The following is a 23,496-nucleotide window of genomic DNA, read 5'->3' on the forward strand; positions in this document are numbered from 1 at the left end:
GTATGCTTTTATTTGTTTGGGCATATTTTCTTTTTCCTTCTTTTAAGATTGTTATTGTTATTATTATTATTATTTTTAGCATATGTCTTAATATCTATTTTTTTCAAAAATTGAAAAAGCTATAAAAAGAATAAGATAACTATATAATATTATATGTTTTGTGTTGGGAGAGGATTCTGGTGTTCCCCATAGAAATATTCTGTAACTTAGCACCTAATTCAGATAACAAAGACTTACTTTAATGTCAAATGTAGAAGTTCAAACTGATTTAAGAATTAATATCATGAAAGGCATTGAGGTCTTTTGTGACATTAATGAAACTCTTTGATGAGGCTCTAATTTGTCAAATGGTTGCCATTAACCTGGTAGTCTTATAATAGAAGAGACTAGAACTTAATGTTGACATGTTTCCGTTATCAAACCTTTTATAATAGATCAGGGCTTGAAATTAGTTTTGGTGTAGAGACCCTCCTGGATCTGGAAGGTCAAACCCTTTTATAATGAATTGCTTATCAACACTCAAAACTGTTGTTTATAATAAATGCATAATTAGAAGGCATATTCTCAGTCATTCCTTCAGTCAATTAGCAAGTCAGATGTTATCTGAACCCAAGAGCAGAAAGTACATAGAAAATAAAATTAAAAGAGAAAAGTTACATATGTACATGTGTATAATCATTCAAGCCTTAAATTATCCCTGCTTGTGGATATTAGAATTTTATTTTTGGCCACTTGTTTAAAGGTTGATTTGGAAACTTAAACTTTTTTTTTTTTTTTTCTGATAACGTGAGTGAGATGTCAAAGTTTGAATAAAAAATAAAAAGAAAGGGGCGCCTGGGTGGCTAAGTTAGTTAAGCGTCCGACTTCAGCTCAGGTCATGATCTCACAGTTGTGAGCTGGAGCCCCACATCAGGCTCTGTGCTGACAGCTCAGAGCCTGGAGCCTGCTTCACATTCTGTGTCTCCCTCTCTCTCTGCCCCTCCCCTGCTCATGCTCTGTCTCTCTCTGTTTCAAAAATAAATAAAAACATTTGAAAAATTAAAAAAAATAAAAAGAAAGAATAATTTTTACAATGGTTCACCAAAAAGGATAATATTCTAAACCTTACATCCTCTCCAAAATAAAATGAAACGAACAGAGAATTTTTGTTTGTATTAAACTATGTACATCTTTGCAATAGCTATATCACGTGTACTCAATTATAGGAGCTAATATATTTTAGTGAAGGAGTCTGGGACACAATGAAGGGTGAGCTTTTCAGGGTTTTAGATTTGCAGTTTTATAACAAAGTTAAAGTCCCAGTTCTACCTTTAAAGCTGTATGGTCTGTTACAAATCATTTCACTTCTGTTATACTCAGTATGGGAAAGAATGAATAAATATTTAGAGAGTGCTTTTGAAGGGAGAGATAACAAAGGATTGCCAGTGAACAGGCAGACTTGATTGACAGATATGTGTGGTGGACCCAAGAGATCACTGGTGTGCTAGAAAATATTTAGCAACCAGCACTCAAACAAATTTGTTGAATATATATATCCACCCATATGTTCTTTTAATAACGTATACTAATATAAAGAGAGGTTGACAAATTTTTTCTAAAAAGAATTAGAAAATATTTTAGATGGGGGGATAACTACTCAATACTGCCATTGAAGTACAAAAATAGCCATGGACAATATGTAAATGAATAAACATGGCTTTCTCCGGGTAAAATTTTATTTATAGAGATGGGTGGCAAGCACAATTTGACCAACTGACTGTCGTTTGTGAATCCCTGATTTAAGGGATGTTATAGCATGCAACTTACAAATGGTAATAAAATATACAATATTCATTACTGTAAATTCCATAGAGCTAATTGAATCTTACAGAATGCTTTTGGTGTTTTTTTGCCAAATTTTGTATCAGCAACTTATAATTGGAACTGACAAACAAAAGTGGTTCCTAAATGAATATTGCTTGATTTTTTTATGTTAATAAGATCAGAGTAAAGCAATGCAAAAACAACGTTATATCAGAAACTCGTATTTGTAAATGATCGGAGCAACTTCTCAGCTAAATTAAATCATTGTTTTTTAATTCTAGACAATATGATTTCTCCCTATTTTTTTGCATTATTTACAATAGAATGGCTCCAGACACAACCTATTCTCACTTAAGTATAGACTATGAGCAGAGCAATAGATCAAGTCAAGACCTTTAATGTTTGTCCATTTCTGCAGTGTAACTATTCCTAGTATTGCCAATATCAAGCTATTGATGTGATATCTCTGTGCAGAGTTGGGAGGGGATGGGCAGGCACCCTCACATAGTATATTCACCAAAGAGATACAATATATGTAACTAACCTAAAACAAAACACATAATAATAAAAGTAGTAAAATAATTAGGAAATGAAAATTGTAATATAATTGTAATCTAATTTAATTTAATTTTTAATAATCGCCATGCTTAACAACCAGTTCACAAAATTTCTAAAAATTTACCAATAGGTTCTCACAAGTAGTATCCCCAAAGACTAGCACATGGGTTAGAAAATAAGCTTGAAAATAATACATCTTGGAAAAACAGCATTTTAATAATGTTCTTATCATACTTCTAAAAGAATGTTGTTAGTGTGATTAATCAAGTCCTTTAACTATCTAGTTTCTCATAAATAGGACATCAGTTCTCTTAACCCATTCTTTCAGACTCTCAAAACGAATTTTAAGGTATTTTACTGGCTCTTCTCCATAATTATCCATTCTGTCGAATTTGACATAATATATAAATCTTTTTTTATATAAAACTACACAATACTGGCTGAAGTAACAATATTGTCTTGAATTTTGTCCCTGTTTTATCCCCTTATCAGAACATAGTGCTCAATCTTTTTCTGGAAATAAACATTACAACAACAAAACGGACGTATTACTTCTGATTGCAATTCAGCTTTTGTCTTATCAGACTGACAGTGGGAACTATTCATTGTTGATTGTTTAGAGGGAACATGTAATAAACATCTCCTATAAATGTTAGTTGAAAGAATTAATTAAGCTACATATTTGAGTGAAGGTTTGAGAAGTTCAGTATTCTTGCCCACTGAAAGCAATAGAACCAAGGAAGGATATATTCATAATTCCCAAACCTTATGGTTATCAGATAATCTGAGGAACTTTATAAAAATCCACAATTCCAGGTACAGAGCAACTGAAAGAGTTTTCCCCAGATCTACTGAATTATAAAATTTGGTAGTCGTGTCCGAAATAAACTACCTAGAGGAGTCATATGATCGTCTACATTTGACGTAACTATTTGTTTGGTTATAAATAAGTAAAGTAGTTTATGCTAAGAAGAGGTAGGGGAAAAGAGAATGCGTAGATAGGTGGGCATCAGTCTGGATGGTGCACTCTCAGAGAGGAAAGTGTGTGTGTGTGTGTGTGTGTGTGTGTGTGTGTGTGTGTGTGTGGCTATAGATAAATTCAATACACACTCATGTTTTTATTGTTGTCGCTGTTTTAGTTTTAGTCAGAATTCAATACAGTGATACCATACAGTAAACGAAACCAGAAAAAAAAAACAAAAACTTTACTAAACATTATACTCATATAAAGACTACAAGAGAATGTTATTCCAAAGAATATAGCCAGTTCTCCCATATAAAGAAAAACAATGTTTGTTTGTTTTCTATGATGGGCTGTTTGTTTTACTTATTTCTTCTTTCCTAGTCTGAATGGAGGAAGAGCTGACTGCACTAGGTGTCATGTTGGAAAGTGCTGGAATGGGGATGGACTCTCATGGACTGGTTTGCAGGGAGGCAAATGACCCTGCATCCTGAGAGGACTTTGGGCTCCTCAGTCTTCGAGAATGAATCATCCATCCTTTGGAGGGTGCATGTGTCTGCCTGTGCGTGCCTAACTGTGCCTGTGTAGCAGGTATCTTTGAACTAGTTGTCCATGGGTAACAAGTGAATGTAACCTTATTCCAAATAAATAGGAGATTAGTCAGAAATCACTCAGATGAACACATTAGGGCCATTTTTCTTAAGCCATCACCTGCTATCCCAAATGAATTTTCCAATTAATAAACATCATCCGGTACGGAAAAGTACTGGCTACTTTTCAAGCATCACAGAGAGCAAAGAAATATTTGAGGAAGGATAGTGGGAGGCGTGAGGAAGCTCTTCTTAGCTGTGAACTTATAAATATATGTTTATCAACGTTGCTTGTGTGATACAGGTTAGTGGCTAGCCGTATACCTCTGATCAATGACTTATTTTTCCCATACTTAGCCTGTAAAAAGGAAAATCAGTTCTACATTTAGGCATCCCATTAATCTCGATGTTGACTTTAATTTAGCAAATAAAACTTATTTTAGCAGGAGAATCCAAACCATAAACATAAAGGAGGTTGAAGAGATTATAAAGTCAATTTCTGTTGCCTGTTGGGGAAAAGTGTAAAAAACAGGAATGGCTTTAAATGAATGGTAAAGCTGTATGCATCTAGGCGTACTGTAGAGAAATTTCCCATGTCCATACAGATCTTACAAGCACATAGTGCTGTCTGTATTAGAAAACCACCAAGTGTCATCACAGTTATGTTTTTTAAGAGAAAAAAAATCAACAGTCTTAAAATCACTGCTTAAACAAGAATCCCCTACCCCTGCCAACCTGAGATGTTATTTATTTATTTATTTATTTTTTAAAATCTGTGAAAACAGAATTATGTTGAATTTCTTACCAAGTAAGGGAATCTTGACAATGAAGAAACATGTATGCAATTATTTAAAAAAAATTTAAATGTGATTTTATAGAAGTGTTTGTTGTTATCCTACTTCTGAATATAAATTATATTTACAAAGCATTTACTTTGTGAAATATGAATCAGCAAGTATGGAAATATTTTCCTAAAATTGTATCTTTTAAAAATAGGGTATTTGACTATTTCAACTTTTTAAAATAAATTAATACATTTCACTCTAAAAGTTTATTGTTAACAAAATATACTTTTCTTAAGTAATTTATAGATAGTAAGTCATTATTTTTTATGTACCTATTAGATATAAATTTTTTGTAGTCATAAAGGCAAAAACTATCCATGTGTCAACAGAGATAACCAAGTTACTTTATAGACACCAAAGAAAAACAAATCATCATTATATTTCTTAAAGAAATGACCATTCTCATATTATGTTTTATATATATATATATATATATATATATATATATATATATATATTTGAATATAAGATACTTGACATGAAAATGTCCTTATTTTGGTGTTACTGAAACATTAAAATTTATGTGTCATAAAGTAAAGGTGTATGTATTATAATTAAACATTCGAAACATAACACTTACCTCAATGAAAATGATAATAGGAAAATGGAAAATAATGTCTAATTTAAATCTATGAATGGCAGAATCAACTTATGGGTAATTATACCAATATTCACATATATATACATATTAATGTATACTTAATGACTAAAAATGATCGAAGTATAAGTTGAGTTCACCTACCTTAAGAACATCTCCTTGTGCTAAATGAAATGTTCTGGCTGAAATATTGATCCCCTTTCCTGCTTGAACCTGAATACTATAAATGCATTCGTGGTTGTTTTCATAGTTGAGCGGATAATTTGGAGAGAGCAAAATCCCTTCATTATTTGTTGCAGATGCACCACATTCAGCTGCAGGTAAAACAGAATATGGAAGTACAGTTTAATAGAAGGTATTATCATTTTCAAGTAATGTAATGTATGGAAGTGTTAATGCATTTTATTTTGACTAGAGCTTGACAGAAAAGTGATGTACAGAATGGCTGTGTGTTGCGGATGATTCATTCCCTCAAATAATATATGGGAAGAAGAAACGACTGTCCACGGACAGGACACTTGTACATAAACAGAAATATACGATAGTTTCAGTATTGTCCTCCCGCCCCTAGGATGAAAGGATAGCGTGGAAAAAGATGAAAGCAAAAGATTTTCAGGATGCCTTTTAATTTGTAGATCTCTGATTAATTGATTACCTTTAGATTTATAATTTATTTCTTTTAAAGTATAAAAAATAGAGTGATCAATTTTATTTTAGAATGATTCTTATCTGATTTTCTCATAACTGTTTCTGAATTTGACCCTTTTCCCTTCCCATAGTCAGCCTTCTCCTGATCCAAGAACTTCAGTAACAAAAAGGGAAATAAATACGACATTGCCTTTGAAAACTGATATAATGGGTAGAATCCACTAATCAATAACTGCAGCAAACTGGCACCTTTGAAAAATGGATTACCTCTCCCAACTTAAAAAATAAAATAAATTAAGGCATTTTCATAATCAGTGTGTGCTACTGCTAACCCTCCTGTTTTAATTTAACAAAAATTGAGGACGTGTCTAACTACTTAGAATTCTCCACTTTTTTTTTCAAGATTTAATTTTAATTTATTACTTTAAAAAGGTTTGTGGTAATGTTCCAAAACCAAACAAGTCCTTATAAATTCCCAAACATATTCCTTATGTCTCAGAAATTCATTGAATTCAGTTTTCTTTCAGATCTAATAGCTTGCTTCATATTATTATACCAGAGGTCAGGGAGAGTTCTGTTTTTCAAAGGTTTATCTTAGCAAGAAAAGAAAGCAAATCATTATGTTCCAGAAATAAGATTTTTAAAGTAATGATTCATGAAAATAATCATAGGAATTATATAGCAAACTAAAGTATAATGAATTGCTTTAACTTTCAAATGCTTAAACATTAACAAAAATAAGGCAAAAGAAAAAAGGCTAATGAGAAAATGAAAATGATGAAAATGGAGCAGTCAATATAACAACATAGTATGAAATAATAATAAAAACTAATGATGTGATGCTAACAATCAACCAGTCACATGAAGAACTGCCACCCAACAGAGCTCCAACAAGTTCTTTTTAAAGTAAAAGGAAAAAAAAAAAACTTAATAACTCCTAATATTGATTTAAATTGTTTTTATTTTAATGCAGCTTAAGCATGTTCTAACACAAAATAGATATGTTCTTATGCTTTCAGTTGTACACACATATAATACTAAAACATGTTTAAAAATATGGGAATAAAACTACTAAAACAATACAATTTAAAATAGCACCATGTGTCTAATGTGGCATAAGATTTCATTTTTCTGAAATTAAGTCGCCCTTGGCAATGGGGATAAGGAGCCAGCTGCTAGCGTACAGACTTTTGGAGTTTGCTATGCCTTTAAATACACTATGCTGTGTGATGATTCAATTCTCCCTCATCCCTCTGTAGACTGTGGAGAAACTTCATCTGTATAGTACAATATGATGCCACGTGTCCTTTACTTAGTGGGAAAGAATCATTCCTATTTTAAACCGGTCTCATTTCCTTCTTCTTAGCTTATTAGAAATTAGGTATAGTTGTGGGGGCATAAAGACAGATGTATCAGACCACACAGATGATGCAGAATACACATATGTTTTTATCAGTTAGATTATCTATTAGAGAATACACAGTTTAAATTATTATAGAATCATGGATTTCTGAGAATACATTCTTGAATGCCAGCTTGCAAAACACTGATACATTGACTAAAGGCTCAGGCTTTAAAATTCAGAGATTTTGTTTTCAAAATTAAGTTCTATGTTCTATCCATATGGCTCTGGAAAGTTATTTATTCTTCATGATTCAATATAGTCATCATTACAATGAAAATAATAACACCCTCCTCAGGAGGATATTTTGTTTGTATGTGTGAGTTGATAACATACCTAGAAAATGCAAGTAGAGTATTTAGCACGGTGCTGGCATACAATAAGAGCTCAAAAATTAAAGCTATCATTATGAATATTTAAGTGTAAATACTAAAGGTAGCATTAATTATGCTTTATATACAGAAAAAGAGCTTAGGATACTTACATTGTCCCAGGGTGACTATCCAGGTGTAGAAAGACATTTATGTGTGTAAAAAGCCAGAGGACTCTTCATAATTTTGGAGAATCATTTATAATATTAAAATTATTTTAACAACTTGTGTAAACTGAACAAAACAATCTCCCGGCTCGCCCCAAAAGCAAAGCAATAAGTTACTTCATTACCCATGAAAATATACTAATAATTTATTGCTAAGTTCTCAACATTTGAATATGTGGTAAGTGCCTTCTGCCATAAACAAGGTTGGATCTATATTATATAATTTAATGGAGATTTGTTTTTATATGAAAAATAATCTGCTTCTGTGATATTTTTAATATTTCAGTTGGTTTAAATGGCTATACATGATTTTCTGGTTGGTGATATGAAATCAGGACTTAAACCAGAATGGAAGAATTAAGTTAGAAAAATTGGATTAAGTTAGTATCTTTCTCATTTAATCAGGACTGAATATAAACTGTGGGACCAGAGCAAAATGAAAGTACACTCCCCCTTGTTGAAAATGTCCTGAGCATTTCAGGAGACCGATAAAGCATTAAATCAAGCATGGGACACATCTTAGCATAGAGCCCTGTGTGACTACATAGGTTTCATACCCATGAAGCCAATTATGCATTTTTTGTCTCACAACTCTGCAAGCTAAAACTTATTTTCTCTAGTTTTAGAGATAGAGACACCAAAGTGAGCTTTCTTGCTAAAATCAAACAGTGTGTATCAGAGCTCGGATTTACACTGAGATTTACGTCTGCCTTTGCCCATGGTGTTAAAATTATAAGTATATATTTTCTCTCTCAGGTCAAAATACTTCTTTAGTATGACAGGAGGCACTATTAATGATTATCCCACACAACAGGTAGAGACTGAGACTATTCTAGATAAATTGATATGCAAGGTCACTTTTTTCTTTATTCTTTAACTATTGCACAGGCTATTTAAGGACATTCCATTAAAAACTAAGAGGTTTATTTTATGTGGGCTGGGGTCTGTCACAGAGATCAGAACATGTTGACCCCACTTACAAAGTATACATCTGTATTCCATTATAGATAATTATTAATGTTCAGAATGATTGTCTCATACCAAAGGAAGATCTTAAAACACAAAAAAATGAGAATCAGTTCAGAATGTTCCACTTACATATACAAGAATGTGAACAAATCTATTATTTTTCAATGAGTCTTGATAAAATAAAGGATAAAAAGAGGAATTCATTTAACCACAATACTAAACTCTAGGAGCTAGGTGATTAATAAAAAAATTATTTTTACATGTGGTCTCATCTTTGATTTTATCTTTGAATTTCAAATATCCCCAAAACTGGCTTACAAGTAGCCAGTGTAGAACTAATATTTGCCCTGTACAAGCTCTCCTCCTACAGCACTCTTGTTTGCCAACTGGAATTGAAAGGGATCTAATGTTGAAATTAACAACAAACTTTGCACAGTTTGACCATATGCCCGTCTAGCAATGAACATGCTTCTATCTCTGTTGTGTAATAAGCTGACACGATGATATTTTGCAAATGCAAATCTGATCTTGTACTTTGTGCCTCAAATGTACTCACCACCAGCAAATCAAAGTTCACAGAATATCATCATACAAGGCCATTTATACTGTGAATCCAGTCTGACTTTCTAGCTATTACCCACCATTCTTTCCCATGGACCATGCAGTTCAGCTATCCTGAACTCCTGGCCCTTTGCCATGGTCTCACACTCAGCCTTTATAACTGCCATTGTTACTAGAGGTAAACACCACCCCTAGCTCTGGTGGATGTGATTTCAGGACCCAAACAAAGGCGCAAATAACTTGATATGGAATTATATTTTTCTATTCTTCCCAGCATCGGGTGGCTGTGATGGTGTAATGGAACAAAGGAAATAATGTCACATTGAAGTACTAGCGATAATTCTCACAAATAACAATTGTGGCTATAATGTTCATAAATATCCAGAAAAAATACGGTAACTACAACATTTTTATTGTATATGACATGAATATCACAGGACGTTTTCACAAAACATACTTAAAAATGAGAAGATATAACTATCAGCAAACTGTAATTGAACATTCTTAAATGTTAGAATCACTTGGCAGGCGGGGTGGGGGGTGGGGAGGACTAGCAGAACAGCTAGCACTAAGAAGAAACATGGTTAGATGATTCTAGCAAGACGAGGTTATATAAACAAAAAACATCAGCTACACGGGAAAGAACAATCTGAGTAAAGGAAGTCCTAGACATCCAAGTGAGTTGAAAAATTGTCATTATCATCCAGTCATAGTGACATTTATGGAGAATATGCAGCTTTCACTGAACAAACCCAAGTCTGTGGCTTACTACATCAGGGCAATGCCAGGGTTTTCAGGCAGGTGCTGTAATAAATTGTGTATCTGATGGAACAAATATAAGAGAAACATTTATCTTAATAAAAATAAAGCTACAGGCTCATTTTAATACAAAGAATTAATATTTTTGCTTAACTGGGTACCTTGGTAGAGAATGTATACTAAGATATTTAAAGTGGCTAGAGACAGATAATAGTATGCTCTGATTAAACACACACACACACAAATTGATTCATTTCACAAATATTTGTTAAATCCTTATTATTTACTAGTCATGAGAGATCCAGTGTTGAAACCCTCATAGAACTTACTTTGTAGCAGAAAAGACAGATGTTTAACTATATCATGATACAAATAAGCATCTAGTATGTGAAGACACATAATGAGGAGCACTGTTCTGAATAAAGTCAAGACTTGTGTGAAGGACTGACATTAGTAAATTAAAAGTGATAGGACAAGGTAGGTTGAGGGAAAGAATATTTCAAACAGAAGAAACATTTCTGAGACTATCATGGGGAGGGTTGTAACAGGTTCTGGGAAATGAGAGATCTGGTATGGGAGAGGTTTTATTTTTGCAAGTTTGAGCTAGAGGGAGGTCCCTCAAGATTAGAGTTTCTTCTGTTGTTCATCTGTTATGATAGGGGAAAAATGGTTTTCTTAGATGTGTATGAAAGGGGATGCCACTAAATATGAGCTGCTTGTTGTTCTTGTGGTGGGGGAAAGCTTTTTTTTTTTTAAGTTTATGTATTTATTTATTTATTTAGAGAGAACATGAATGGGAGAAGGGCAGAGAGAGATGGTGAGAGAGAGTCTCAAGCAGGCTCCGTACTGTCAGTGCACAGCCAGATGCAGGGCTCAAACTCACCAACTGTGAGATCATGACCTGAACCAAAATCAAGAGTAGGACGCTCAACCGACTGAGTCGCCCAGGTGCCCTGGGAATACTTTTGTTTTTAAGGCCTAGAAAGTCAATTGCAGAAGATGAAGAATATAGGACTTGATTGAATGAGACGTATTCATAAAATATTTGAGATTTGGGGTCAGAAAACTATTGCTTCATGGTTAAGGAGTTGCAATGTTTTTTGAAGTATAGTAAGCACATTTTCTCCTACTCTAACATGAGCACAGCACCTGTTTCCTTCATGCTTTGGTCTAGAATAAATTTTATGTTCTAATGTCACTAATTTCGAAAGCTTACATTTGCCAATATGACTTTCCTCCAAAATAATCAATGTTAAGACATTAGTAGGTGATAATGTTTCCTTCTTCTAATTTGAACTGGGAGGTTACCTTTAAATCACAGGAATTAATGATATAAAAAATATTATATAATTTATCAGAGTATTAGGGAACTATTTTTGGAAGACCTTTAACTTTAATACTTCTCATAGAATATAAATATTTTGTATGCAATCTCCAATCCAAACACTATTTGCTATGATACCGTTATTTTGTAGAAAAACAAATCCTAGTCATATAAATATTTTTATTTAAACATACAGATTAAAAAACCTATGAAAGTTACCAACATAAAATTATTTGCTGCGCTGAAAATAATATGTTGATAAATATAGTCTTCCTTGGATTGGAGTAGGAGAGAGACGTGTACTGGAATCGGTGTTAAGAGTCACTGCTATAGTGAGGAATTCACTAGAGCAGGAATATCCATTGAATTTCAGTTTTTTCCTACTTACTGAAAAACAGGCCAGCCCGTGCATCATTAATCTCCATTACTAGGGTAAGAAAATCTGGTAGCATCTATTGTGTGCATACAGCCACACATTTTCAGATAAACTGGTAAAATGCTTTTTAGTAATTTGGCTGAGAAATTTGAAAAATGTCTATGATCAGTGAAGTTTGCAGTTATTTTTAAGAATTTGCATTATAATTGAGTCTCTTCTTTTATGCTTTTTTGATAGCACCACAAGTTTATTTAACCAAGGTTAAAATAAACTTGACTTGAATTATTCAAAAAGCAGAAAAATTTCAAACCTAAGCATATAGGATGCCAAGTCAAATAAGGTGTAGCATTAAGTACAAGTATGATTTTCCATATGCTTAATTATTACCAAAGTAAAAATAATGGTAATTCTTGTGTTATATAGAATGGTGTGTTGGCGGGGGGGGGGGGGGGGGGGAGGCCATTCAAACTGTCAAATCCAAATCAACCACTTACTTTATATCATAAATATAAATTTACCTTTTTTAAAACTTTTTAATCCATTATTGAACCTGCTATGTCACCAATCATATTTCTACTATATTTCCTGAAATTAGGACACCACTGATTTTAAGAGTCACCATTATTTTGAGTCTTAAGCAAACACGTTGCCAATAATCTGTGATAGCCATTGGTTGTGAGATACATACCAATTACAGAGATGTTCATTTTTTTTAAAAGGGGCACCTAAGAAATTGTGAAATGTGATAAAATGTGTTAATAATATTGGATACATTCAGGAACACTTTTCCTAATATACCTTTATGACTTGGCAGTATAAATAACACATTAGTACTTTAGAAATCTTTTTTGTCAATTTTTTTTCTCAAACAGGTACTCACATATGCCTAGATTCTCAGAAAGTGGTAGAGATGAGAGGGTAGAGAGGTATATTAATCTTCTTATGCCACTGCTGAAAATATGAGAATCCATTAGTATTGTATAAAGTCTGGCTTTCCCTTTCCTTTGTTGTTCTTAGACAACAGTGACACTTCACTGGATTTCTTTTTTTTCTCTTTCCAGTCTCTCCAAATACAGCACAGTTATATGTCCAAGTGCAAACTACTCCTTGTTTAAGTTTACAAATCAAGAGTTTCTAAAAAACATATTTTCACTAGAAGAATTTAATCTGGAATTTGCTACATTTCTCCTTAAAATTTTATTTTAGTGCATTTACTATATTCAATTTTTACCACAAAAATCATGGCAATCATTGTCATGCAGAATTATTATTTTATGAGTTAGTCATAACTAAAGAACGTAAGTTTAAAACTTTAAGAAAATTCAATATATAAGGGGCACCTGGGTGGCTCAGTCAATTAAGCCTCCGACTTCAGCTCAGGTCACTATCTTGCAGTTTGTGTGTTCACACCCCGTGTCGGGCTCTGTGCTGACAGCTCAGAGCCTGGAGCCTGCTTCGGATTCTGTGTCTCCCTCTCTGCCCCCTCCTCCTCATGCTCTGTCTATCAACAATAAACGTTAAAAAAATTTTTTTTAATTTTTTTTCAACGTTTTTTATTTATTTTTGGGACAGAGAGAGACAGAGCATGAACGGGGGAGGGGCAGAGAGAGAGGGAGACACAGAATAGGAAACAGGCTCCAGGCTCCCAGCCATCAGCCCAGAGCCCGACGCGGGGCTCGAACTCACGGACCGCGAGATCGTGACCTGGCTGAAGTCGGACGCTTAACCGACTGCGCCACCCAGGCGCCCCTAAATTTTTTTTTTAATTCAATATACAATTTTATGCCAAAAAGTATGGAGGATTTCCTGTAACCTGATAATGTTCTTTCAGGATTCCTTTACTTCTATAAGCAGCTACTCAGAGTCTACGGCACTCAGTTCATTTACTCATTACAAATAACACTAACTATAATACCTGTGGATATATCAGGTGCTACATTAAGTCTTAAGGATAAGGCTCTTAGGTGATATGTGAGCTAGAAGAGAGATAGACATGAAAACCACTGCACTAATGTGTAATGTGTAGCATAATACAAATTTGGCCTGGGATGGCGAACATGAGCAAATCATACGTTTTAAAGGAGTGGCAAGATGATAGATCAGGGACGACTTCCTGGAGTACATTATCCTTGATTTGAGTAAAACAAAATGTTATAAAAGTAATAAAAATGGTGAAAAAAAAAAAGATTCTGGCCAGAGAGAAACGGAGAACTGCTTGAATGAAAAGCCTCGATTGATATGCTTAGGAGAACCAGTAGTTCATGTGCCACTCTAAGAAATTCAGACTTTATCATATCAGCACCAGAGGCCCACCGAAGGGTTTTAGGAAAAGAAAAAGAGGAACGGATTTAATAAACCCATCGGGGCAGCTCCATGGGGAATGGATTGCAGCCCTGGGTTCCTAGAGGGAGGAAAAGCTAGAGAAGATAACTGTAGCAAACAGGAGATGGTGAGGGTTTGAACAAAAGTAATGGAAGAAGAGATTGAAAGTAAAGGGCAGAGAACGTGGAGAATAGTTGGAAGCGGGAAGTAAAAGACAGGGAAAGGAAAGAGTACATAGGAAGAGGGGTGGCTTTGAATATACTCATGAATCTACTTTTGTACGCGATGAATTTGCTACGCCTGCGGGATAGCACGTGTAGAAGTCCACTCAGCAGCTAGTCGTGCTTGTAGCCAAGGGCTTGCTATTGTAAGCCCCAGACAAAAGGATGCATCCAGAGACCGTGTATGAATCGAGAAGAAAAGCAAACACCAGAATCCACGGAGCCTCAGAACTCAGAGGCAAAAGCGCATTCAAAGAAAGCTGTATCCTATCAGCAGTGTTAAATGCCAGAGAGAGTTCAATTAAGATGAATACTAAGAGTTCACTGCTTTGGTAATTAAGACGCGGGGAAGGCAGGGAGTAAGACAATGTCTTTAATGATATTGGTGGTAAAGGAAGGTAGAGAGCTACAAGCACAGCCAGTGGTGGCATAGGTTGGAGGGCAGAAATCTTTATTTGTGGTTGTTTGTGTTTGTTGCTGTTGTTGCTGTTGTTTTGGTCTGGGTTAGTTATGAATTTAAAAAAATTGAAGGGGCGCCTGGATGGCTGAATCAGTTAAGTATCCGACTTCGGCTCAGGTCATGATCTCACAGTTTGTGAGTCTGAGCCCTGCATTGGGATCTGTGCTGACGGCTCAGAATCTGGAGCCTGCTTCAGATCCTGTGTCTCCCTCTCTCTGCCCATCCCCTGCTTGCATTCTCATTCTCTCTCTCTCTCTCTCTCTCTCTCTCTCTCTCTCTCTCTCTCTCTCTCTCTCTCTCAAAAATAAACATTTAAAAAAGAAAGAAAAATGGAAAAATTTTAAAAATGAAGATGTTTATATTAAGTACAGACAGAGATGGAGGTTAAGCAGGATTTTCAAAAGCCATCCCAATTCTGAAGACCTAATATTCTAGCATTTTAAAACTACACTATTAAAGAAGTCACTTGGGAAAACCTGTGTGATTTTTAAGGTGATAAGTGAAGATGAAGGATTATATTCTACATAGACTGTGATTATGGAACAACATATACATAAGAAAAATTACTACAAGAATATAGTAACAAATTCTGCAATAGTTTTAAGACAAATGACTCAGTATCTAAAAATACACTGAAAAATGTGATCATTGTGCTTAGAATAGATTATTTTGTTATTTTGTTTTCATTACCTTTTTGAAGACGGCATAATGGGCTGAAATGGTTATTGGTTTATAATGATAAGACTTTTAAACATATACATTACTCTTTGTTTCATTTAACTCAACTGGTAAAATAATAGTGCTATAAAACTTTTTGGTGCTGTGTGAAAAATGTTTGTATACAAATATTCCTACTCCATTTACATGTACTTCATACATAGTTATGATGTAAGAGAAAATAATCCTTTATATCATAGGAATGTTTTTACATTTCCTAGTGAGTTATTCTAGCGAAGAGGACCAAATTGTAGTAGTAAGTATTTGGAGAATAAGACAGCAACTAACAATATTTCTGATATTCCAAGATTCTAATATACTTTTCTAGACCCTGTGAAAGCCCAATAAATACTGTTAACAAGGCAGTAGTGATACTAGACTAAGCGAAACAAGTTGTTTTTTGGATTAAAGGATAATAAATAGTGTTTGTAGGAAACAAGAACAAAATATAATTCTTTCACCCAATAGAATTTAGCTACTCTGCATGTTATATGCAAAGCTTTATATATGAAGGGGATATAAGCAATAACAACGGTTAATGGCATTTAAGTGCTTCCTACACTAAGTGTTTTATTTATACCTCTCAGTGAAGTAAGCCTGCGTTTCCAAAGACAAATTTGAAGATAGGAGTAGCTGAATACATCTACCCAAGATCACAGAATTGGTGATGTTTTGAACTCAGATCTGTTAGTCTCCAGACCCCAAATTCTCAACTACTAGTTGGCATTTCCACTGCAAGATGAAGATACAAATGACAAAATCAAGGAACTTCACTTTTGCAAGGACGACAGCAATAGTATGAATTAACTATGCTACAAAGTAAGGGGTATAAAAGAACTGACGACATTCACAGTTTTAAAGGAGAGAAAAATCCCTTCTTATGGAAAAGTCGGACAATGTTTCATCAGGAAAGTAGCTTTTGGGTTGCATTTTCAAGGATAGGTGGGATTCTGGTGGTCTGGATAATGGAAGACAGGATTTCGGGGAAAGGAAATAATTTCACTAAACAATATTATTGCTGCAGCTGAGGTCAGAGAGGTTGTTGCCTGTTTTCTCCTCTAGAGTTTTGATGGGTTCCTGTCTCACATTTAAGTCTTCATCCATTTTGAGTTTATTTTTGTGTATGGTATAAGAAAGTGGTCCAGTTTCATTCTTCTGCATGTTGCTGTCCAAAAAGTCTCAGAGAGGGAGGCAAACCATGAGAGACTCTTAAATATGGAGAACAAACTGAGGGTTGGAGTGGCAGGGAGAGGGGAAAATGGGTGATGGGAATTGAGGAGGGCACTTTTTGAGATGAGCACTGGGTGTTGTATGTAAGCTATGAATCACGGGAATCTACCCCCAAACCAAGAGCACTGTTTACACTGTATGTTAGCTAACTTGACAATAAATTATATTAAAAAAAAAAAGAACCCAAGTTTGAAGAAAAAAAAAAAAAGAATGTTATTAATTTTCCTGAAGGTTAGGGAGGGAGAAAGGAAAGGTAGGAGTAACTTTTAATTTTACTTAGCCCATGGGAATCTGCTCTCTGCAGTGTGCTGATTAAATAATATTAAATTTAATCTTAAACCATAAGTATCCGAGACGTTCAAATCACGTTTCCGATTTGGAGGTTAAAACGCAGTGTCTTTCATCTAAAATAGTCTCAGATTAAGTGTAAACTTAACAAAGTAATGTACTGAAACAGGAAGAAGGGAGAGTAGGAAAGAGGAGTGGATAGATCTTCTTTGTACATTTTCCTGTATTTATTGTGAGCACCATCTCTCTAACATTTTTTTCTTCCTCTTCTTTTTTTTTTTTTTTTTATTTTAGAGAGAGCAAACATGAACATGGGGGAGGGGCAGAGTGAGAGAGACAGAGAATCACCAGCAGTCTTCACGCTCAGTGCAGAGCCTGACTTGGGCTCCATCTCACTAACCAAGGCTCATGACCTGAGCTGAAATCAAGAGTCGGATGATCAACCCACTGAGACACCCAAGGCGTCCCTCTAACATTTTTAAGTGAAAGGATAAGAAGGCAAATAAGGCACATTTGGTTTCCTAAATATGATGGTGATATCTATGATATTGAAAGTTTCCCAATACCTAATTAAATGAGCCAAATTTAGAGTAAACAAATTTTTAAAGTATGTAAAACAGTACATTTAAAGAGGGGAATGTATAATGTACTGAATGTGTCAGACATATGTTGCCTAAATTAAGGTATGGTTAAAAAAGCATAGTTGCTTTTTGAAATAAAATCTACATTAAACAGAGTCATTTAAGTAGGATTATTGATTCACATATCATTGTACACATAAAACAAAAATTATTTTCAGCTGAAATCATTACCATTTGCCCCACTGACACTCTCCAAAACCAATATTAGTTAACTTTTTCAAACTGTAATATGTAATTTTCTTTTAAATAAAGTATTTTTTTCAGTTGAGGTTAGGGGGAGAGAGAGTTTACCACATTTATCTTAATATTCAACAAGTCCAGAAGTTTTAAAGAACTGTTTCTAAGGCTTATTTCCACAAATATAATCATAGTGAAGCTTGGTATTTTTGTAAAGAATTTCAGGCATGATCTGTCGATCCTGTCCTAAGTTCTAAGTTAAGGTTTTTGTGATCAGAGGGATGGGCTTATATTTCATTTTTAAACACCGTAAAGAAGACTCAGTGAAACATAAAGGACGTTTTGGTCTCTTCGACTTCCTGTCCTTTGCATAACATATATAATCTCAATTCTCTGATATTTCCCTATTTCCCATCGCTATGTTTCAAATGGCAGTGGTCAGCAGGAGACTTTCTTAGCTGTTTGAAATCCAAGTTGTCGCTGATTTCTCCATTTCATCGCTTCTTGCTGGTAATAATGAACAATTTTTTAATATGATCTGATTAACCAGTAAATGGTAGCTAAGGTTATTTTAACTAGGTCTGCAGAAATCATAAAACATCACCTCCCCAGTCTTTTGAAAAACACCCACAAAAGCTTTGGGGCATCTGGGAGGCTCAGTCGGTTAGACGTCTGACTCTTGATTTCGACTTAGATCTGATCCCAGGATCCCAGATCCTATATCCGGCTCTATGCTGAGCCTGGGGCCTACTTGGAATTTTCTCTCTCTCTCTGCCTCTCCCCCCTGCTTGTGCTCTCTTTCTCCCTCTTGAACGAAAGAAAGAAAGAAAAAAAGAAAGAAAAAGACAGAAAGAAAGACAGAAAGAAAGAGAGAGAGAGAGAGAGAGAGAGAAAGGAAGGAAGGAAGGAAGGAAGGAAGGAAGGAAGGAAGGAAGGAAGGAAGGAAGGAAAAGAAAAGGCCCTGAGAGTCTATTGAGCCTGCAATAGTGGACTTTTCTTTGAACAATGAATGAAATGTCATGATTTCAAATTCAGGGAGAAGCCTCCTGCTTTCCTCTTCAAACTGTATTAAAATGCACCATGCTAAGTACTCACTAATTATATTCATATACTATAAAGCAAGCTATATCCAGTTCCTGGAAAATGTGGCATTTTAGGTGAGTTTTTAAGGTATCAAAGGGTTTACCACAGATTGAAACAGTTTTTGCAAATTAAATATATAAAGAGGAACAAAATTTCACATATTAACAATTTAATAATTTCTTTTTTTAAATGTTCATTTATTTATTTTGAGAGAGAGAAAGGGGGGCGGGCAGAGGGGCAGAGAGAGAAAGAGAAAATCTCAAGCAGACTCCATGCTGCCAGCCCAGAGCCCCACGTGGGGCTCAGTCTCAGGAACACAAGATCATGACCTGAGCCAAAATCAAGAGTCAGATGCTTAACTGGCTGAGCCACCCAGGTGCCCCGATAATCTCTAAATAACTTTTCAGAATAAGAAATATTAGCTCAAATTTTCAGGTTTCATGGAGATAAAATGAGTAATGTAACTCCTAATGCAGATAATTCTTGATTTTACATCTGCAAATATAAAAATAATGAGCTAGAGTCCCAATCCTTGACTCTATATATGTCCTCAGGCACACCTTCTGGTTGTTTAATATCTTCTCTTTTTTTAAAAAAAAAGTTTATTTATTTTTGAGAGAGAGAGAGCGCACACGCGAGCACAAGCAGGGGAGGGACAGAGAGAGAGGGAGGGAGAATCCCAAGCAGGCCTTGCACTGTCAGTGTGGAGCCAAAGGCAGGGCTCAAACCCATAAGCCATGAGATCATGACCTGGGCCTTTGAAACCAAGAGTTGGATGCTTAACACACTGAACCACTCAGGTGCTCCACTTAATACCTTTCTAAGCACACGAAGCCCAGGGAGTATTTACATTCTGTGGAAAGTACCAAATTAATCCAAGGAAATGAATCATCCTGTGTTTTCCCATTCTAATTTAGTAATCTGTTATTGTTTTCTTTCTACTAATAGCAAAAAGAGACAAAACTATCTTCAGAAAAAAGTAGGCTAATTTAGAATGGGTACTTCGGATCACACACACACAAACACACACACACACACACACACGTCCAGAAATTTAAAAATAATTCAAAGAATCAGAAGCAAGATTGCTTGTGCCAGCCTATGTTTTGTTTCAAGGGATGATCCTTAGCAAACTATTGGTTTTGGAAATGGCTTTTCCATTCAAACTAGATATGAATCATTGGTACTAGTGTGGTATTTGTTGCTCACAACAACAACAACACATGATGAGTCATTTCATCCTCTCATTACAGATTCTAGATGATGAAATAAAATCCAAATGCATCTTCTTGTGTCTATTGAACAATAAGAATGCCTACAGACTAGATAATTTGTCAGTATAAAACATAATAAATTCAAATTTCCCCTAAGTGATAGAAATCTAACCATCTAAAATATGGCACCTTGAATTAAAATGTTACATATTAAACATCTGATAGATGGATAGGGATTCTAGTACGTAGCAGGCACTCTGGGAGCAGAGTGGGATAAACAGATTAAATGATAAATTGCTATGCCATGTGCTAAGTGCTATAAACGAGTTTGGTGGGGCCACTGTGAATGGGACAAATGATTTTGCCTGTAGAAGTTGAGGAAAGCCCACAGAGAAAATGAAACTTAATCAGGTCTTGAAGGCATGAGACACAATCTGCTAAAACATTGTGCAAGTGCCTTTGGTCTTCCTAAGCAATATCTCATCTCATTATGTTCTTTATGTTCTTAAAAGGCATTATTAATCAGGTAAAAAGATATGTAAATGCATTAATTTTTATTTTTAGGGGAACCAAGGCCTGCATGAATGCGAGTAAGAAACTATTCTACTTCCCTGGTCTTGACCACACCCAGTCTCTTAGGAACAGTAGGCGGGTTGGAGATTCCTTGCAGAGCTCTCACTCTAAACAGTAAACTGTACATTCTCTGCCTTGATTCCTAATGGGATGTAACTAAGAGAAATCAAAAGAGCTGAGTGCCTCGGTTGCACTGCAGATCAACGTGCCGGGAGATTATAAATCACAGAACCATCCCCTACTGTCTCCTCCGTAGCAACACTACTGATACGAGAGGAGAGGTGAATTACGAACAGAGTTGGGGATCAGTGGTCCCCAAAACATTATAAAAGAAAAAAATTATACAGGAGAGACAAACACATGATCCTGCAGAGTATAATTTGAGGCAGGGCCAGTTATACACATTTAAAAAAAATTAATCTGTAAAGTTAAGCCCAAGTGTTCTGACAGTCACTGAAAGAAAGTGGTCTCTATACACTTGACTTGAGTGTTCTTCTGTCACCTGAAGGTGCCTTTTTTCTTTGTCTTCTATTAGTGTTCGCTACGCTCTGTTTGTCTTTCTTTGTTCCTATTTTCCTTATGACCATCAGTATTACAACAGAGGTTTTTGGTTTCATTTTGTTTGCTTAAATTCTTTTATGGAAAAAGTACTCTATAAAGCAAAATTAAAAGAAGAAAGCCTTCTTGTAGCGGGTCATGTGCCTGGAATTTCATTTTATGTAAATTAGAATTACACAAATTTGAAATATCTTAATAATTCAAATATTAATAAATGCTTACTTACTTATAACTAACTTTATGTAAATAATTCAATTGAAAATAATAAAGAACCTTCTAATTTCAAAGCTGTGGACCAAGTAGGTTGTAGACCATGTTTATTTTGATGCCACATGGCTCTTTCCCCTTTTGTTTTAACTGGAAACCCCTGTCATCCTTTAGTACACTATGCTTTGCCTGAGAAATACTAGGGCATGATTACAGTGCATTCCTTCATTCATCTTACAAATATTCATTGAGTGTCTGGTATATACTAGACATTATTTTTTGCACTACAGACTGAGCCATAAAAAAGAGAAAGAGATGAAAATCCTTAACTTTCATGAAGCATCTATTTCTGTGATAGGAGAAAAGCCACAAACACGTATAGACAGATAATTCAATTAAACACTTGGCCAGATGGTCATAAGTGCTGAGGAGAAGAAAGAAATTAGAAAACAGTGGGGGAGAGAAGGAGTGTTCATTGAGGGCATCCTTTGAGAAATCACATTGGAACAGAGATCTGAAGAAGGTACAGGAACAAGTATGTTGACATATAAGGAAAAGCATCACGGGCAGAGGGAATAGCGAATCCAGGTGGGGATGCGGTTGGCATTTGGGGAAACAGCAAGGAAAACAGTGTGAGATCAATGCAATTACTGTGTTAACAAAGTCACCATTTCTTCCACTTCCATTCTTCCTCCTTGTAGTTTATTCTCAACTCAGAGCCTAACAACTTTTATGTCACTGATAAGGAGGACATCCAAGGATCCATATGTTCCTTTGACAATCCTTTGTTCATACCCTTTCATGGTTCTCCATGTCATCCTGAGTAAAACCACAGTCCATGTAATGGCCCAAAAAGTACTCTGTGATATTCTCTACTCTCTTATCTTTCTGCCCTCATCTCGTCCCAGTCTTCCTCCTTCCATTCTTCCTCTTCCCCTTCTATTCCAGCTGCAGTATGCTCTTTTTCCCCATCCTCTGATGGGTTCTGATGAATGGACTATCAAAAGGACAAATGTATGTGGATCCTAGGGTGTCTGTTTTTCAGTGATCACTCAGGCTCTGAGTTGGGAACAGGCTGGTAAAGCAAAGGTGCTCGCTATTATTTTCACAGTCACTGTAATTATAATTTACATGCTGTTGTCATATAAAAATTTCTTCCAAGCATCCAAGCAGTCATAAGATGGTGATGATGCTAATCAGAAACAAATTAACAAATAATATTTTAGAAGAAAGTTAGATGTCATAAAACACAAGGAAACTGATGCACTACCATATATATGTTACTGTTAACTTAGGAGAGAGTAGTCCACAAAATATTCTGAATAATGTTGAAACATTCTTAAAAGCAGCATTATAGCAAAAGATGACCCCTATTATTCTAGAGTTATGAATTCTAAGAATGCTTTCCTCTCTTCTTTTAATTCATTACTCTATGAAATACAGACATATTTAAGAGATTTTGAATTGTGACGTCTTTAGGAACATAACCCTTGCATGGAAAGAACTTCTGAGTGTTAAAGTTTCAATGCAGTTTATGGATATTAAGCAAATTGTTTGAAAATAAATATCAGGAGGGTCACCTGAGTGGCCCAGTCGGTTAAGTATCTAACTTCGGCTCGGGTCATGATCTCACGGTTCATGGGTTCGAGCCCCGCGTCAGGCTCTGTGCTGACAGCTCAGAGTCCGGAGCCTGCTTCAGATTCTGTGTCTCCCTCTCTCTCTTCCCCTCCCCTGCCTTCTCTCTCTCTCTCTCTCTCTCTCTCTCTCTCTCTCTCTCTCTCTCAAAAATAAATAAAACATTTTTAAAAATTAAAAAAAAATAAGTATAGGGAGCTCAGCTGAATACTGTTTGTTAATCTAGCCAAAAGTTTTC

At 35.2% G+C, this 23,496-nt stretch overlaps 1 protein-coding gene across 7 annotated transcripts in view; it reads right to left on the reverse strand.

Annotated features, from left to right (window-relative positions):
- Positions 1–23,496, reverse strand: part of CSMD3 (CUB and Sushi multiple domains 3) — a 1,245,869-nt gene that overhangs the window by 338,924 nt on the left and 883,449 nt on the right. For all 7 annotated transcript variants that reach the window (XM_045049906.1, XM_019823045.3, XM_019823042.3 and 4 more), the window contains one exon: positions 5,500–5,669. In XM_045049906.1, the coding sequence (XP_044905841.1) occupies positions 5,500–5,669 (170 nt within the window). The remainder of the gene's footprint in view (positions 1–5,499; positions 5,670–23,496) is intronic.

Source organism: Felis catus, chromosome F2, assembly GCF_018350175.1.
Source record: "Felis catus isolate Fca126 chromosome F2, F.catus_Fca126_mat1.0, whole genome shotgun sequence".
Taxonomy (NCBI): Eukaryota; Metazoa; Chordata; class Mammalia; order Carnivora; family Felidae; genus Felis; species Felis catus.